General features: G+C 49.8%; 1 protein-coding gene across 1 annotated transcript; it reads left to right on the forward strand.

Annotated features, from left to right (window-relative positions):
- The first annotated feature begins 7226 nt into the window (after nt 1–7226).
- On the forward strand, nt 7227–19667 carry LOC122389816 (heme-binding protein 2-like). The gene is made up of 6 exons (XM_043382223.1): nt 7227–7475; nt 12608–12850; nt 13342–13501; nt 14769–14943; nt 15806–15919; nt 19038–19667. The coding sequence occupies exons 1-6, from the start codon at nt 7413–7415 to the stop codon at nt 19108–19110; spliced, it is 828 nt and encodes a 275-aa protein (XP_043238158.1). The 5' UTR covers nt 7227–7412; the 3' UTR covers nt 19111–19667.
- Nucleotide 19668: the final 1 nt, after the last annotated feature.

Below are 19668 nucleotides of genomic sequence, written 5' to 3' on the forward strand. Positions count from 1 at the left end.
CCAAGAACCCTTCGAAGTCCTTGCTGACGAGTTGTGGACCATTATCCGTGACCAGTTGGTGAGGCAGTCCCCACCTAGCGAACAGGTTCAGCAGGTATTCAATCGTCTTCTCTGTTGTGATGGTCTTCATTGGAGCGATTTCCATCCACTTCGAGTAGCTGTCGATGACAACCACGTAGAATCTACCTTCCACAGGACCAGCGAAATCTAGATGTATCCGTTGCCAGGGTCCCTTGGCATACTCCCATGGGTGGAGATCTCCGCTTGGTGGCTCTGCTCGCTTTTGCCAGCAGCCTTCGCAGTTCCGGACTTCCGCCTCGATCTGCTTGTCCATGTTCGGCCACCAGACGTGCATCCTTCCGAGCTGCTTCATCTTCACCATTCCTTGATGTCCGGCATGCTCGCTCAGCACTCTGGATCTCAGGTTCGGCGGAACCACGACGCGACATCCCCACATTAGACATCCGCGCTCCACGGTCAGTTCGGTTTGCCTCATCTTGAATGGTTGTAGCTCTTCATTTACGGCTTCTGACCAGCCGTTGTGCACGAAGTGCATCACCTTCGCCAGGATTGGGCTTCTGGCCGTCTCTCGTTGAATCGCTGCGGCCGTCACCGGACTTAGCGACTCCAGTTGTCCGATCAGACAGACAGTGCACTCGTCTTCTGGTGCTTCTGACTTCAGCACTGAGCCTTCTCTCGGTAGACGTGAGAGCCAATCAGCTACTGGAATCTGTTCCGACTTCCTGACTTCCACAGAGAAATCGTACTCCGCCAACTTCATCGCCCATCTCTGGATCCGTGAGGCAGCCAGCGTCGGCAGCGGCGCCTTAGGTCCAAAGACGTGAGCTAGCGGCTTGTTGTCCGTTACGAGCTTGAAATGGCGCCCGTACAGGAACTGCTTCAGTCGCTGAAATGCCCAGACTACACAGAGTCCTTCCCTTTCTATCTGAGAGTATTTCCGCTCGTGTTCACTCAGCGATCTTGACACGTACATGATCGGCCGCTCATCCTTCCCTTGAACGAGTACGGCGCCTAGTCCTTCTGGACTAGCGTCCGTGATCACCGTCACCTGCTCCGTCACGTCGAAATGACGCAGCACTTCCGTTGATGACAGCTGTCTCTTGATGCTGTTGAAGCTGGCTTCACACTCTGCAGTCCACTTCCATTCGCTGTCTTTCTTCAGGAGTTCATTCAACGGCCTTGCTGTCTTCGAGAGGTTCTTCAGGAAGCGGTTGTAGAACGTGACAGCACCGAGAAACTCACGAACTTCTTTCTGGTTGGTGGGTGCTCTTGCGTTCAGCACGGCTTTCACACGTTCTGGATCTGTTCTGATGCCCTCGGCTCCTAGCCTGAGCCCTAGGTACCGGACTTCCTTTGTCAGAAACTGACATTTCTCCTTTTTCAGACGCAGACCGTGTGACTTCATGATCTGCATCACTTCGTCCAGTCGCTTCAGTGCTTCTTCTTCAGTTCTTCCTGTGATGAGCATATCATCCAACAGACACTTCACTCCAGGCACATTCTTGAGGATTCTGTCCATTTCCCTCTGGAAGAGCATTGGACTTGACTTCACCCCGTATGGTAGTCGCAGCATACGGTGCATCCCCCATGGTGTGTTGAGAACACAGTACTCCTGGCTTTCTGTGCTGAGGGGCATCTGCAGATACGCTTGGGAGAGGTCAATCACTGAGATGTATCGAACCTGTCCCACTGTTGCAAAAATGTCCTCCATCTTCGGCAGCGGGTGCTTCGGCTCTTCCAGGTTTGGGTTCAGCGTTACCTTGAAATCTCCACAGAGCCTTACTGATCCGTCCGGCTTTGGCACGACTACGAGAGGCGTGGCCCACTTCGGCGTTGCATCCTCTGACGTCAGTTCTTTTGTCACTCCAAGTTCCACCCATTTTGACAACTCTTGCTTCACTTTGTCCGCGAGACCATATGGCACAGGTCGTGGTGGCTGGAACACTGGTTTGGCATCCTCTTTCAGCTCTAGATGAGCTTCAGTGTTCTTCATCTGACCCAGCGTACCATCAAACAGCTCTTCATTCCTCTGCAGAACATCTTCCAGCTTCCAACGCATTGTCTTCTGAGATTGCATACTTCCCACCAGCTGTTCCCAGTCCAGTCTGATTTCTTTCAGCCAGTTACGTCCCAGTAGTGGAGGTCCATCTCCTTCCACCACATGCACTTCCAGTTCCTTCTGGTTTCCTTGGTACACTACTTCTGCATCTGTGACACCCAGCACAGGGATCTTGTGCCCTGTATATGAGGTCAGACGACATCCAGCTTTCCGCAGACTCAGTCCAGGAAGCACACTGTCTGGCATCAACGTCACTGGGCATCCTGTGTCAACCAGGAATTCCACATCCTTGCCATTTACGGACATGCTCACCTTGATCGCCTTTGACTTCTCCCTGCTTGCTTGATACACACAATAGTTGTCTTCCTCGTCATCTTCTACTTTGTCACCTTCATTACAGTTCACCCTCACTCTCTCTTCAGCACTCGGGTTCCTGCACGCAGCTTGGAGATGACCCGGCTTTGAACAGTTGTTACATCTGACATGTTTCGGCACTCTGCAGTCTTTTATCAGATGGTTACCTTTGCCACATCTGAAGCATTTCCTTTCATCTTCCCTTTGACTGCTTTGCATCATCTTACCTCTTGCATTTTTCATCTGGTTTTGCTGCCCTCTCACAGCTTCATCCTTCTTTGGCTTTCTTTCTGCCTGCTTCCAGTTGACCTTGTTCACCTTTTCATCTTTCCTTGATGCTCCTTCCTCTGACACTTCCATCTTCCGAGCTTGCTCTCGAACAGTGGCATCTGTCGACCATATAGAGATGGCTTTGGTTAGAGTCAGCTTTTCTTCCTTAAGCATGCTCTCCTTTACTCTGGATGAGGGACATGTTGCAACCAGCTTATCTCTCACCAGGTTATCCACTTCATTGACATCAAAGTCACACTTCCGAGCTTGAGTTTTCAGCTTTGCTACGTATCCTTCCACTCTTCCGCCTTCGTACACCATTGTGTTGAAGTGATGTCGCTCAACTACTGCGTTTACTTTTGGCTTGAAGTGCTTCTCCAGCTGATCTTTCAACTTTTCATATGCATTTGTCCCTTCCCCCTCTGGCAAAGTATCGATAATACCTTGAACATCAGGTCCGAGAAGGTGCAGAACAATATTGACTTTCTGAGAAGCAGTTTTCACATCAATTGCACCCATGTAAATTTCCACTGATTTGATCCATGTCATGAAGTTTTCACCTTCCTTGATACTTGGTGGTGGAGGCAGACTAACAGCCATAATTCAGAAAATATCCAAATCGACAAATACTGGCGCACTTCCAACTCGAGATATGCCCTTAACCTTGAAATGCGACAAACTTTGGCGCGACACGTGCTGCGCCTTACAGATGCGTCTTCGGGACTTTAAATCGCGTATTTTACCTTCGTCGCCATTTTGTTGTGTATCGAGTGGTCAGTACTTTCCTTATTCTGCTACTTCCGATTGTACTTCCTGCTTTTGGCTGACTCCAAAGACTCCTTTTTACTCAGAACGTTTCTTCCATACTACACACGGCCAAGGACAACAACTTCCAAGGTTCTCCATATGAGGCACACTCTCTAAATCCAGGCAGAGTAAATGACGTCACAAGAGACATCATCCTAATACACAACATGCCCTATATCGAAAACCAGTCCCACAAGAATGTCAGGACATCTGATAACGACGTACAGAAGTAACAGGATTGGGGGACACATAGTTCAAACCAAAACAGACCTGATTACTGATTAGTGATTACTACAGAGACGCGACCGCGCGTCCCGTCCTGGTAAACGCCCACTCGATCGGACAGTTTTTAACATGAGGGAACTTGGAACTTGAATGTAATCGCGGTACTAGGTATAACGCTCGAACGAATTACGCTTTCGAAAGAAAAGGATAAGGCAAAGATTTAAAACAATAACCGTCTTCGAGAGAGAACCACTGATTGAACACTATACGACACATGGCATAAGGCACGCCTCAGGTATCCGACTTAGAGGGTTAAAATTTTAATCCACTCTTCGTCGGCTGGTTAAATCAATAAATTTGAATGTTGCATCTTTTTGACAAGAGAATCGTCGAACAGCGTCAAAATCGCCATTGGCTGTCAAGTGTCAAACTTCCCTGAAATGAACTCTAGCTCTCAAAACCGGTCAAAGAGGCGAGTGCTGACCGCTAACGTGTTGGTCCAGCCCGACCCGGTCCGGCCTGGCGTGCTGTAACCGGACCGGAGCGGCGCGGCGGTCAGAGCCGCGCTCTTAACCCTCGCCGGACCTATTGGTTTTCTACATACGCGCCGGCCGAGGGGGGGGGGGCGGGTACGACCCCCCCTCGCCGTTTCGCCCCTGGTGGAGCTAGCGCGTCGCGGAAAAAACGAGCGTGTGCGCCGTTACGAGACGCAGAGATTGGTACCCGATTTTAAGGTCCTAGGTCAACCGGTGACCTCTGAGGTCAGGTCAAGTGCCCCAAGGTACGGTTCAGTTTTTGGTGAATAACTTCGCAAAAAACGGCCGCAGAGCGCCGATTTTGGCAACATCGTGTTCGTCTCGCTCAGGCGCGTCAAATGATATACTTTTTGTCCGGATCAGGTCAACTTGGGGTGTTGACCTCAGGTCAAGGTCAGGTCAGCACCCCCAGGTCACGAAGTTGGTCGAAAGAGGTCATGTCGCATATCATTCGATTCGGCAGGTCTTCCTGAGTCCATTGGTGGCTTTCCCGACTCGCTAGCTCAATTTGATCAAGAGTTATTAACGAAAAACTAATATGACCTTGATGACGTCATAAATGACGTCACGCAAGGTCAACATTGCAAAAGTGACGCATCTAACCTTGCAAGGAGTGCATAAAATCACGATTCTGTGTGCTTGAGATAGTTGGAGATCGTTCCCGGCGCCAGAATAGCAGTTTTCATTTTTCCCCATTGACTTATAATGGTGAGGTCACGAAAATGACCTGACGTCATATGACCTTTAGGAAAAATCCGAGATATACAACTTGTGGGACTCATAATGGATACTAGATCCTGCAAGTTTCATTTCCCTGTGACATCTCCTCTGGCAGTGAGGGCGTTGCGAAGTTGCGACATCTGAAGACCGTGCAGAGGTTCACTTATGACGTCATAGGTCAGTGACCTGACCTGACCCAAAAATGCGGTTGGTGTCAAAAGATGCGGCTTGGATCAAAGGTCAGGTATGCCAAGTTTCAGCTCTCTATCACCAGCGTGTTCGGAGCTATTGCGAAAAAAACCCTATGGGGGGGGCGGCACCCGCCCCCCCCCCTCGGCCGGCGAGGGGGGGGGCTCTTAATCCAAGAGGACCTATTCACTATTCAGGCACCACTTCCGCGCGGCTTTCGCACCAGTCATTCCCTCTCAATATTCATAACAAGGCATTGACACCGCCGTGCCAGACAAAGCCTATCAAGTCAGCTGCAGGCTCCGGTTCGGTCCATAAACAGACGGTTCGTAATGAGAATCCCGCCATGTGCCGCTGCAACCCGCCGAAGCAGCATAATAGTCACTTATATACACATGGACCACTTACATCACTCATGGCCAAAATTATGCCGACTGACGTGCATTCATTGTAAGGCGACGACCGTTAGCATCAGAGGAGATATCACTCATATTAGGTACAAGTCAATTCATGTTAACTACTTAAAAAAACTTATTCTTTTTAACCCCTACACCAGATCAAAACCCTGCGCGGCTTAATGAATCATTCAATATCGCCCCAATTCCTGGGCTGTCATGAGCCAGCTTTCTCCTGTCTCGTCCCGATACGAACTATCTTTGGGTGCCAGGGGTCATCGCGCATGCATGCAGCCGACTTAACATAACATAACATGGTACACAAAGGACCAAGTCGGCACCTCCCGTTAGAGGACACGTCTGCACTCTGCAGCCCGGCAGCGGGGCGCACTTTCGCCCCCTGCTGGCGGGCGGGTCAGAGCCGTCGACGGGCAGCTTGCAGCGAAAGCCAGCGACGTGCCGAGGCATCGCTCATCCGGGCACCGGCTCTTTGTCGATAGCAAAATAGGACTAAATGGGCCGCCGTGAGAAGCAGAGAATCGATGCGATCCAGCTTTCAGCATGAAACGCACGTGCTGCTTACGCAGGATTCCTTTCTCCTTTCCTTCCTCTTTCCCGAATCTTCCTCCATTCCTCTCTCTCTCTCTCTCTCTCTCTCTCTCTCTCTCTCTCTCTCTCTCTCTCTCTCTCTCTCTCTCTCTCTCTCTCTCTCTCTCTCTCTCTCTCTCTCTCTCTCTCTCTCTCCTCTCTCTCTCTCTCTCTCTCTCTCTCTCTCTCTCTCTCTCTCTCTCTCTCTCTCTCCTCTTTCTGCCTAGTATGCAGTTAACATTGTGCAGCCAGTTCTTTCCTTTGTAGCAGTCTCAAATAACGCAAAGACAATACTGCACGACTCCTTGCAAACGTGCCTATGCTCTGAAGGCTAAAAACTTAAGATATGGCGCCGCCTTCGTCATCAGTACCTACCTACGTTCAACTAATTACAAACTCTAAGGAAGTCGAAATATATACAATGCGATCAAGATCGTTCACTTACATACAAAACTATTTTGTTTTCTGACGTGTTGAGCCCGGTTACAACTCACGGGTAACGGGTTCCTGGCACCAGTGTGTAGCCGCAACGGGCCTTTGCCGGCTGAAGGTATACAGGTATGTATACTCCTACGGCAGATAGAGTAGTGTTTAGTGACTAGTGGGCGATATTACATTTTTCGACAATCATAGAAATTTGATAAATGGGTAAGATGTAGATCAGTTCGATAGACATCTATTGATGGTATTGCATGGTTCCTCTCATGGTTAGCAATTCATGTCGTTTATGAAGCACTATTACGTCACCTTTTCAAGGGCTGGGGGTAGTTGAGTTTCCAACATAATTCAATTATCTGTCTGCATCTACAGCGTAAAATGAATAGAATATAACTACAGCAGGCAATTATGATAACGATGACGCAAAGCAATTGTAACCCATTCGTCAGAGACCGCTCTACTGATTGTAACACAATTCCACTAAATGTCTAGATGCTAGACAATGTAATCAGGCTACGCTCTCTTGTGCAGTCAGCGCTGACTCACTCAAGTCGTTGCTCCCATTATTTGAGTCAGGTCTGACCTGGGCGGCGGCTCCGAGCTGCCCTGAGAGGCTCGGGCGGCGGCTCCGGGCGGCTCCGGGTAGCTCCGTGCGGCGGCTCCGGGTAGCTCCGGGCGGCGGCTCCGGGCTGCCCCGTGCGGCGGCTCCGGGCAGCTCCGGGCTGCCCGGGGCGGCGGCAGAGCCCAGGAGAGACCGGCCGGCGCGCCGACCGTCAGTCCGTCGCCGCCTGTCGCCGCGCGCTCGCCCCCATGAAGATCTCCGGTGTTGCGGTGCTCGCTCTGTGTGTGACGGCGGCCAGCTGCCTCCCACAGGTAAGGCAGCGACCTGCAGTCGAGTCTGGGGACGCGCTTACAGATTTGCTTTTGTCCATTCAGTGTTCGCTGTTACAGAGGAAGCGTCGGCGAAACTAACGCACGACCACATCGCGTTTGCTCTCCGGCGTTTGCTTCTCAGGATGAAAACAACCTCTCACCGACCACCGTACAAACAGCACTGGCGTCTCCAAAGTGACATGTTTATACGGAACAAACGGAATCTGGCTTCCATTTGCATACCTGATTCATTTGTCGACGGGAATCAGTTGGATATTTCCGCATTAAGGGGACCCTCCCACCTTCAAAAACGTTAATGAATTAGCATAAAAGTGACGTATCTCGGTTCAAAAAGAGCAAAAACGAATATCTACCAAATTTCGCCTAAAAATATTCACCGGTTTTCAAGATATTGCTCTTTAACTTTTGTTTACTTTTTGCGACCTTCGTTGTTCGTGTGACGTCATTTGGAAGCAATAATTTGGTATCTTAAAAGTGCGGTAGTTGCGGCAGATGTCGCACGCCAATAGCATATACCGCCGCTGCTTCACAAAGATGTTAGTATAAGGTTTTAAATCGCTAATCTGCGCTGACGTCACAAATTCAGAGGGGGCATTCAAATGCAATAAATAGCCCCTCTGAATCCAAAGTGCTGCAACTTTGAACTTAAATATCTCCGAATAAAGACCTTTCTCGATGTTGTAAGTGCCCAAACCGGTAAGTGCGAGCCAGGGACCCCAATTGGCAATTTGGCTATCTCAACTCAAAACTATTGCAAGGTGGGATGGTCACTTTAACTTGGACCGTAATTGACCTAATCGATTAAGATCACTGACATTTGAACGGATATACAAAGATATTATAGCAAAAATAGCACATGCCTATGCAGATTGAAGATTGTATACAAGATCTCTACTACATATAACCTGGTAACAAATTCAGGTTCTGGACGGATGCATCAGCCTCTGTCTCTACCCAACTCCCTTCTAAAGACCATGAAGCGGCAAACGAGCCCCGACTACATGTGTCGTTTCAAACTTATTATATCGACGTTAGAATCGACGACCTTCCGAGGTTAGAAGATACGTGAGCGGAAGGCACCAAAGGTCACCATTTCCCAATATCAATGTTCCCTATAGCGGTGATGCTTTATCAGTTAACCACGAACGAAAGCAGGAGTCATTATTCGCTCGAAGAACAGCCTAGTAGCGAAGTAGTTAACCAGCTGTCCATACATCGCTCATATGCTCCCCCATGTTACTACAAGAGCCAATCGTGATGGATTTTGGTAATCCGAATTCACTGAGCTAGTTCGAGTGATGTGCCCTAAATACCAATACTTAACTTAGTTTGCTCCCCGTTATCACTCAGTCAAAATCGAAATGCTTCAGCGAAAATAATTTTCCTCCCGTGTTTTTAGGTCGATTCACAAATTGATCTGCTTGTGTAGCATCTCGCGGCGCCGGTCGGGTGTATTCTAACTCTGGTCGCGGGGTTGCACTGACGCACTCAATAATGCTACTAATCTTGAAAACCTACAACTCCCAGCAGGTAGCTGGCAAAGGCAGAGTACAGGACACAGGTGACAACCTTCAAGACAGGTGCGTTCAAAGAAGGAAAGGAAAGCGTCCAGTTGGAAATCTCCGATGCCGCGGGTCCGCGCCGAATACTGATGATCCTGGGGAGCGGTACCTCATTCCTGAACAATGGATACTCGGTATCTGAGGACATCACCTTACGCAACTATCCACCCGCGCAGTGTGGGAGGCGGCGCATGCCATTCTGCGCATCAGATACGGATCGGCTGCCTATACGCCCGCCCCAGCCGAATGCCAACGAGGCTCCCGGGCGTGCTCCAGCCGGCCACCGTCAAAGGACTGAATTATCCAGCGAGAGTCTCGACGACTCTCTCCAAACGCCAGATACAAAGCCCTTTGTAGGCTACTTAGAAAAAAAAACGGAAGGCGACTGATCGTTTTGATGTGCATAGTCTAAGCGAAGCAACGAGAAGAATGTCTTATGTAAGAGAATGCATACAAAATACTGAAACTTCTTTCACTCTCCCTTGCACGTACCCGCATCACAGTCAGTTGGCTTTGACGCAGCTTCAGCGCCAGGATTGTAAAGTGAGAAGGTGACAGAAAGTGGAACGGAAACTTCCAATAACGTTCAATGCATTAATGCATTAGGTATACAATAATAGAATTTCGTAATAGCTGAACACTGTTTTCATACCATTACCTAGTTAGATACCTAGTGACATTTGCTAAGCCTTTGAGGATTTGGGTGCAGATTAGAAGACGATTAAGAACACAGATTTCGACTTTCAATATTTTTATTCCGGGAGAGAATAAAATCATTGCGCATTTTAATATCTAAAAAACATCTGCTTGTCTTTGACGAACTGATGATTGATACGTTTTCCACACTCAGGTCTCGTCCAAAAAATATCATTTCATAGGTAACAAAGTCCTCAACAAGGCTTCAGCCAGACATTAGGTGCACACCTACACCAATCAAAATATTATTACAGATGTGTATTGTGTTTTAATAAATGACAAATAAAATGGGAAAGCAATTATTAAATTTCTATCCATTACATTAACCCGCGCGGGGCTGGGGGGTAAATTCTACCCCCCTCGCGAATTATTGCGATATCTCAAAAACGGCGGCGCGCAGCGCCGCCAAACTTTAAGTACCTTTTCTTACATCAATTTGACACGTTTTCTGAAAATTTGAGCGAAATCCGTCGGAAAATTTTTGAGAAATTGACGTTTTAGTGACGTCATGTTCGCCATTTTCGCCTCAAAAACGGCGAAATTTCAAACACCGCTAACATCTCCATTTTTAAAGGAATCAAGACGTAACAAAAAAGGTTATACGTAATTCTACTTTATCTATCAAATGGCTATCTCGGTTTTTTGAAAATTTTGGATTTTGGCCCACTTTTTTTTTCAAAAAACTGACTTTTTTGGGAAAATAATTATAAAATCCAAAATTTTGGGTGTATCGAAAAAATCGGAATATATGTCAGAGAAGTGTTCTATGTGCACCTACATACCAATTTTTAGAAGAATCGGTTCAAAAATGTGGGAGTTATTCAAAATTTCATGACGTCACGACACACAAAAATTTTGAAAAAATGATTTTTTTGGAAGTTCTAGACCTTGTACGGAAACAAAAATAGCACCATTCGATTCGCCGTGAAAAACTGCATCAGATAGACACCTTTTTAGGCCTTAACAACCAACTTCAAAATTTGACCTCACTTGACCTGACCTTGACCTGACCTCGACCTGAAATTCATCCAGAGGTGGTCCATATCACTTATTGAGTGTGCCTATTGAATTCTATGAGTAAAATGACCCATAAAACATGTGTCGCACATGCCCTTTTCTATATTTTGTTTTTTGGTGACCTGACCTGACCTGACCTTGACCTTGACCTCTGAATGATATTGTATGCAACGAATATTGTTTTGGTAGCCTAAGGACACGTTTTGGGCAATCAGTCTCAGTCCATGACTCCATTCTTCGGCAACTACGATGCAAGGCCGATACTGTAGAAACTTGCAATTTGTACCCTTGACCTGACCTTGACCTTGACCTCAAATTTTAAATTAAGTACATGTTTTTAGTTGTTCGTGATGAGAGCTTTCGATTGGCGTTTGAATTTTCCAAATCGGACCATTAGTTCGGGAGATAACAGGGGGGTAAAATTTACCCCCCCCCCCAGCCCCGCGCGTTCGGCTGGAGACCCCAGCCCTGCGCGGGTTAATGAATGACAGTAACTAACAAGTAGCAGTACACTCTCCGTTGGGTACTAACATAGCGAAAATGTACTCCAAAGTCGGGTAGGTCCTACAATCCAGCGGCGCCAGCGCGTAATTCCCCACTGGTCTGCGTATAGAGCGCGTGTCACGCCGTTCAGTGGGGAATTACGCCAGCGCGTAATTCCCCACTGGTCTGCGTATAGAGCGCGTGTTGCGCCGTTCTGGACCAAAGCTCAGCGCCTCTGTCTCCGACGGCGTTTCGCCAAGTGACAACTGCGCTCAGCGCTCTCACCCCGGCTGACGAGCACCTGGCGATAGCGGGGCTGAAAAGTGCGTGTCACACCGTCCCACCGGGCTCCTCTCGGCTCAGAGTGGAGGGGAGAGGACTGTGTGGTTCTCCCGGCAGCGGGAGTGAGACTTTCCGCCGTTCAATCTACACACAGCAGACCCGCCCAGGACGGCCGAGACGGCTCCTCCAGCGCTCAGCGTCTGTCTTTCTTCTACATACATTGACTTTCAAAATACAAGCGAGGAGATCGATTTTGACAGCACACCAATGTAGCACTAATGAAACTCTAAACGACACCAACCACGCCAAAATGGAAAAGCTATACCTTCTTGCCACTGACCATTGTTGTAAAGTGAAGGGCCAGCGGTGGTTTCACGTTTGTATTCACCCGTCCTCTATCTCCACGACACACATATCCTCATCTTGGATCGCGTTTCTCCTGGCAGGCAGTCAACCTACCAGACATGAGGCAGCCGGTGGTAGAGGTAATAGCCTCTGTCTAATCAGCAGCTCGATCTGATAGAGGTGATACGGATGGCGTAATGGAAAACCGGGTCTAACGAACGGACGTTCAATCTGCTTTCGTTTCGATCAAAGTACACACTCAATAAAACGGCATGAGCTCCCAGCCTTCACTATTGGAATGGAGATACAGCAGATAAGCACTAGGCAGGTATGGAATTCCGAGGCCAGGCACGTTGGCGGACGCGGAATTCGGGGAACGAACAGGACAGGAACGAACAGGTGAGATATGACGGAAAGGGCCGAAAGGAATCGCAGCTGTTTCGCAACACTAACTCTGGCACAAATGACTATCTGATTGGAGCTAAAAGCTCACGCAAGAGGCTGAGCTCAGTAATGATTCAGTTACAAAGAAATGTGAATTCTTTGGCACGGTTCGCTCTCCCTTTGTTGTTGCCATACCACGGATGGCTTTTTGATCTGTTATGACAACTCATGGAAGGGTTTTGACGACAGTCAGTGAGTGACCGATGCCAGAAGTGCAGTGTGGTAACACCGCGGTCCCGCCTCCCTCCCCACACCTGACAGCTGCCGCCCCCCGTTCCCCAGGATGGCGGCGTGCCGACGCCGGCGGCCGAGGCCAGCCCGCCCGGCGGCGGCGGCCCGGCGCCCTCGGTGACGGCCATCCTCGACCAGCTCGGCTCCTGGTTCTCGGGCGTCTCCGGCAAACTGTACACGGCCGTCAGTGACAACCTGCGCAACCGGGTCAACCTGGACCGCGTCACCGACCAGGTGTCCACGCTGATCCCGCGGTTCGACTACGCGCCCTTCACGGTCATCTCCAACAACTCGGTCAGTCGGTGGGGCGTGCCGTGGGAAATGGGGAAGGGGCGGTGTCGTGTCAGGGCTCAGGGCTCAGGGGTTGGGAGTCTGGGACGGAGGACGTGCATGCTGTTTGATTTACGGGACCATCCGCTATTGATTTCGCCATCTCCACAGCAAACTCTATATACAGCTCTGGGAATAGAAGTAGACCAAGCGTTCGACAAATGGTTGGCGTGAATCGTCGTTCGATACACGTACATTGCCATTCGACGCGCGTGCATTGCCATTCGAAACGCGTGCATAGCCAAATTCGACGCGCGTGCATGTCCGCACGGTCGTGTCATGCCGGAACCGGTCAGTGGCACGTTACGCTCGGTCGCTGCTCTCCAGCCGCGTCACGGCGCATGTGTGGTGTGTGCGGACAGGAGGCGGGGTACGAGGTGCGCCACTACCCTGTGTGTGTGGTGTGTGCGGTACGAGGTGCGCCACTACCCTCCATATATTATGTGTGCGGACAGGAGGCGGGGTACGAGGTGCGCCACTACCCGGCCCAGCTGTGGGCCTGCACTGAGGAGCCCGTCACCGTGGAGCCCATGGAGGAGGAGGCCGTCCAGTGGAACCGCACCAAACTCATGTTCGACAGACTCTTCAAGTACTTTGCCGGGGAAAACAGCCGAGGTAAGCGAGCCAAAGAACGTCGGCACACAAAAGCGCTAATCTACCTATTTATACCTAAGGTTGATACTGGCAATTCATTACACACATTGTACCTATTCTATGGTAGTGACTGATTGCATTATCAAACCACGGCACAAACACGGTCAACCATATAAGATTCAGAGAACGAATCATATGATCGTATAATCATATTATACCTACATACATTACCGACAATTTCCATTACATATCTTTTAACATCTAATAAGAACAATAATGGGGTTGTTTATGAACAAAGACATGCACATGATGGACAAAAAGTTATATAATAGGTATCCAGCATTAACACAAAACCAAATACCAAGTGGAGCTCTGACGGCGTGCACTACTTCCATTTCACTTTTATTTCATAGCCATATTGGATGCTGATGTATGATATCTGGACTCGACAAATTCCCATTTTCACCGCCCGCGGATAGGGACAACAACACACCACCCGATCCTGTAGCTCCTACGTGGGTTTTCCGAGTATCGCGGAGAGCGGTCGGATCGCACCGCGGCCCGACGACAGAGACGAGCCAGGGAAAGTGACGACAATCGGCGCGTTTCATCATCTCCGACACACAATGTCACGGCAGGCGGTGGAAAGCACAGTATTCTAGCACAGTAGTCCACTGTAGTCTATCTTACGGTGGGGAAGGAGCGCCTGTGGACTATGGAGCGCGGAAGGGACAATCTGTGGGCTGTCGTCTGTTCTTTGAGGAAGAAACGTTCCGCGCAACAAGCGTTCAATGAACAATGTCGTGTTCTTTGAGCGAGGAAGAAGCGGAGTATGATCTGTTCTTTGAGCTCGGAGAGTGTTCAAGCGGAATATGGCCTCTTTTAGCGGGAAGGATCTGTATCATCGGACGATTTCATACAGACCCACAGCAAAGCGATGACAAGGCGCATTACAATGAGCGAGGGAAATATCTATAAAGTGCTATAATGTGCATCATGACAGCGATGGAAAGGTGCAATAGGCGTCATGCACGAGGAAATAACGTACAGTTTCTTAGCTTATGGCATGTACCATGGCAAGGCTGATCAATGGAAAGTCAAGGAATGGAGAAAGCACGATCAGGGTTTCTGTGCTGTCCGTCTACTTGACCCTGCGTTAGGTGCTTCCATAGCACACTGCGGCATGACTCGCTGGTTTGTGATAAAAAGGGCATATTGCCTATCTGCAGTAGGGCGCAGTATTGTCTCCAGACTGACCCACCCCTGCTCTATGTACCCCGCTGCGCAGACGAGAAGATCCAGATGACGCTGCCGCAAACGACGCGGTTCGACGCCTACTCGGAGAGCCCGACGTACCGCCTGTGCTGGTACCTGCCGCACGCGCTGCAGAACAGCCCGCCGCCCACGCCCGACGACTCGTACGTCGAGGTGGCCCTGCTGCCGGCCAGGACTGTCATCGCGCGGTGAGTCCGCGACACCCGAGTCGACACACGTCCCACACACAATTACACGATGTTCCTTCAGGCCCTCAAGGCACGAGTGTGCAATCCATCGAGGTTTGTGCAAACTGTTTCCCGGAAGGGAGGAGAAACCGCGGCTATCCGGCGGCTCGTGGCACGTCGTCCGGCTATTCATTAGCCGGGGCGCCCGAAGTAGATCGAGAGCGGGGCGCCTCGGCTCTGAGCTGGTCGTGTTCCACCGTTACCCGCCGGCGGCGGTTCCGAGAGAGGCGGACCGGGCCGCCGACCGGCTCATATGCATACGGCTAATTCAGACAGTCTGAGAGCCAAACGGCGACGGTCCAACGTGACAGAAAACAGCGTGGTCCGACCGCCACACCTGACAGGATCGGACACCAGGAGCGCCGGCTAAATGATGTGCTCACACGAACGAGCACTAATTTGCTGGAAAATGTTCCCGTGCTATGTGCTACACAGCTTTTAGCACATAGTGTGAGCTCCAGCGTGATGCACTAGAAGTAGAAATTGACTATTTAGTGGCACGCTTTCAGCCCCGATGTGGAGTTGCACAATCGCTTTATGGGGGAGTGATTAATATAACAGCAGCCTGCGGAAATCCCGCAGAAAATCACCGAGTCATGTGTTCCTATTGTGTCATCCCTCGGCGTGTGAGGACTGGGAACTTTGATGACTGCGACGTTCCCTGGCAGCATCCGCCTACTAGCCTAAGACCCTTCGAGTTTTCACGTCCTATACACACGCCGTTGTAATCAGTGCGCACTGCCCAGTATTCGCGCTGGTATTTTCCCAAGCCCGGTGTATGCACCCCGTCTGGTCCAGTGACGCCCGCGGCGGTGCGTTACAGACGGTTCGGCGGCTACGTGGTCTACCGGCGCGGCTGGGACCGCGCCGCGTTCGCCCTGGAGAAGATCACCCGCGAGCACGGCCTGCAAAACATCGACTTCACCAAGTACTACAGGTGGGTGGCAGAGAGGCGCGCCCGACTCAGAACAGGCTGGGCCGTGTGTACAAGCCTGGAATTAATATGATCTTCGAAGTTCAAAGATATCTGTCCAAAAATCGACAAAGTCACACTGCACTGATGACCTATCGGTTAAAACAAACGTCAAAGGTGATTTTTGCCACGTCAAAATGCTTTCTTTTTTAACATTTAAATCATTTTTAATTGTTTCCTTCCTTTCTGCTCCATTCTTCGGTATTAGTAACGAGCTACGCCTTAATCTATCACACCTAATGCTAATGACAAATCCATAACTTATCAAGGAAACGATCTACCCTCAATCTATCCGACGATACTCGAACTGCACATCAGACAAACAGAAATGTCAAAGCGTGTTCCAGTTGTCAGCTGTCAGAGCTGCTCCGCCCCCCCCCCTCTCTCTCTCTCTCTCTCTCTCTCTCTCTCTCTCTCTCTCTCTCTCTCTCTCTCTCTCTCTCTCTCTCTCTCTCTCTCTCTCTCTCTCTCTCTCTCTCTCCCATGGACCTCCGTCCGGCGCCGTCCCCGTACCGTTAAGGTCTAGCTACACCAGGGGCGGATCCAGAAAATCTCCAAGGGAGGGGCCATTAGAAACCAGGAGGCCCCCATAATCCCACCTGTTGGAGGCCCCATCTTCCCACTTGTTGGCCCCCCCCCCCAAAAAAAAAAACTGCGTCTATTGAGCTTATCTAGCTGTTCAGGCAACATCTCAACATGAATAGCCACTTTATTTTCAGGAGGCCCCCTTTTCAGCTTTTTAACTTTTTATTTTATTTTTGAAAAAAATCGGCCAAGGGGGGGGGGCCATGGCCCCATGGCCCCCCCCTTGTATCCGCGCCTGAGCTACACTATGCGGGATCCTACGTCCGTGATCTGCGTGTTTGCGGGTTTTGCAGAAAATCGGTACGCAGGTCAAGTTCAGCTGATAGGAAATACACAGGGTCGGCTACACTGGGGTCACGCAGATTCAGTCAAGGAAATCCCGGACGTTCAGTACAGGAAATGCCGGATAGTCAGGACAGTCAGGATGTTCCGTACCGATATAAAGTTCAGAGCTACGAACTTTTTTGCAGAATCTGCGTGATTCCGTGATATGACACAGTTGTTGGCGCACTTGGTGGCACACCGTATGAATCCAAGTGACGTAATTAATAATTATTTCTTTAATTTTCATGTGTTTTTGATGTTTTATTAACAAAATAGACTAATCATTAATAAAATAGTATAGAAGATAGCAAACTTACGCGTTTGTTGCGAAACCATTTATTAGTTGTCATTATTATGTCAGAATACAATAATAGGTACACGGAAATTCTGGAAAAACGCAGAAACCGATGTCAAGGGAGTCTCGCAATCTCGGATCTGCAGATCACGCACGTAATTTCCTGGACGGTCACGCATAGTGTAGCTTAGGCTTTACACGCTGTTACGGGCTGGACTGCAGGTCCGACCGACTGGCCCAGCAGGGGGCGCTTTTCCCCGCTCCTCCCTCGTCCCAGCAGAGGCACTCCTCTCCGGCCGGCTTTTTGTACTTAGAGAGCCACCAGGCCCATTACCTGGCTTCACACAAAAACCGATTGACTGTCATTATTCGGAAGAGAAACATCAGTTCCGCGCACGCATCCTAGTCGTGCAGATAAACGTGTCAAAGTCTGGGCTTGGGCGACTTCTCGTTATAAAACAAGAGACGCGGATATTGGCAGTGATGCAGGGATCACTAATCAGCGTTTTACGAGCTCTCCCTGTGCTTTCGGGCAACTTATTGTGGTAGATACCAAGTTTCGAACATAATTGTCTTCTGTTCTTTCAGTTCTAAACAGATACTGATGGCATTTTCGGCGCGACATAAGCAAGCAGTAAGGCGAAGCACAAAGTAAAACACAGCTGATTGACGAATAAATTCCTCCCGGCATTTTGCCTACTTAACGATCAAACGTCAAGCAACCCTCTCCCTTATAGTTCTACTCTCGAGTCATTTGCAAGAACTTTATTGAATAATTTTATTGAGCACAAATGCAATATAGTAGCCGTGTCAAGTTTCTAAGCCTGACCGAAATCACATATAAAGACGAGTGATTCGAGAGCTAGACGAGCAATATCCGCATCGACATAAACAAGGATTATGATCGACATTATCGTAACCAGGCGCCCATAGGGTCACGGCTATGAAAACGATGGTAGAATCACATTTACGTTGGACGTAAAACCGGGCCGGGGGTAATATTTTGCATACGCTGGACAGTTGGGCCATCCCAGATATTTGCGGCCAGGCGCCAACTTTATGTCAGAGTTGTAATGGTTCCACCGTCTGCCCCGTCCCTCACCCCGCGCGCCTGAAGGGACTGGCGATGTTTGTATGCGGGGAGAAAACGCCATTATGACTGACCCTCGCTGCGGAGAAAGTGCGCCTGTCGGCACGACGGCTCTGGCACGGCCGGGTCAGATCGCTGATACTGAGTGCACGCCAACGGGCGGGGCCGCCTCCTCGCGTCCGCCCTGTTCAATAGGCCGGGAATGCCCGCCCAGGTCCAGGTCGGCCGTAGAAAGCTGGCAGAAGTGAATAGTAGAGCTCGCAGAGCGTTCGAGCCGAATGACGGCGAACGTTTCTCAGTCAGCGATTTGCTTAGATGTGCCTGACCACGGACGCGTGATGTGACCCAGGTCATGGGCTGGCCGCAAAAATGACTTCAATTTACACTCAGCTACTATATATTCCAATTCAAACTCAATGCATGCTGAGAAATGCTTTCGCAGACATACGGCACGAGTTACGCTCAGGTGGCAGCAGAGAGAACTTCCGATGTCGATCACTAGGCTGTGCAATAGTCGTACACCATGTGCGTACAATCCGAGGGTCGCTCTCACACAAACAACTATACCAAATTTAGCATTTGTTACTACAGGAACCGAATACTTCGCTAGGCGAGCTCCTCATTAGCTGCAATCAACCCTCGTGTAAACCTTCACGCCCGCCTCCCGAGTCCCATCCTGTACCCTATTGGGGCAGGTCACCGCTGAGCGCCCGCTCCTCACCTTACCCCTGCGCTCCCTATTCCACCTGGAGCTCCCACGCCCGCACTGACCGTTCGTCCGTTCGCAGTGTCAACTACGACCCTCTGCTCAAGTTCTGGAACCGTAAGAACGAGGTCTGGTTCGAGCTGCAGGCCAACTAGACGCCGTCGACTGCCGCAACTGCCGATAACACCGAAACGCGACGCTGAAAAACTACCGTCAGCGTCAGTGCCCGATCGGCGTCTGCTTCGTGATTATTTTGGCGACAGAGGCAACTATGCAGTCAGCTCTCAGTTTGAGGTCTTATCATAACGACCGAACAAGAGTTTCATCTTCATTCTTGATCTGCCAAAGTAGGACGCATTACGGCAAGAGCCGTAATGGCAAGAGGCAAGAGCCGTCCCTTGAAGTCAAGGGAACTGCGTCCAAAGACACGCACCACCCGCCGTGCCCTCGCAGAGGGCCCGGCGCATGCTAGCTATTCGTTGAGCGAGTGTAGAGCGTGATAGGCCCTGTATCCGGCCGCAGTTGTTGCCTGTTTTTATAGGTGTGCTAGAGACTGTAATTGCATTGTTATTACGTTTGTTGTTTGTATTGTTATTACGTTTGTTGTTTGTATTGTTATTACGTTTGTTGTTTGTATTGTTATTTGTTATTGTTATATTATACTACGTCACTATCGTCAAGTAGAAGTCTATAAATATACTCATAAGTCTGAT

The sequence above is a fragment of the Amphibalanus amphitrite genome, unplaced genomic scaffold (assembly GCF_019059575.1).
Source record: "Amphibalanus amphitrite isolate SeventyFive unplaced genomic scaffold, NRLGWU_Aamphi_draft 000373F_arrow, whole genome shotgun sequence".
Classification (NCBI taxonomy): domain Eukaryota; kingdom Metazoa; phylum Arthropoda; class Thecostraca; order Balanomorpha; family Balanidae; genus Amphibalanus; species Amphibalanus amphitrite.

Coding starts and splice junctions, on each gene's coding strand:
- LOC122389816 (XM_043382223.1), top strand. CDS start 7,413: ATGAAGATCTCCGGTGTTGCGGTGCTCGCTCTGTGTGTGACGGCGGCC. Junction 7,476..12,607: donor CGGCCAGCTGCCTCCCACAG/GTAAGGCAGCGA, acceptor CCCGTTCCCCAG/GATGGCGGCGTGCCGACGCC. Junction 13,502..14,768: donor TGCCGGGGAAAACAGCCGAG/GTAAGCGAGCCA, acceptor CCCGCTGCGCAG/ACGAGAAGATCCAGATGACG.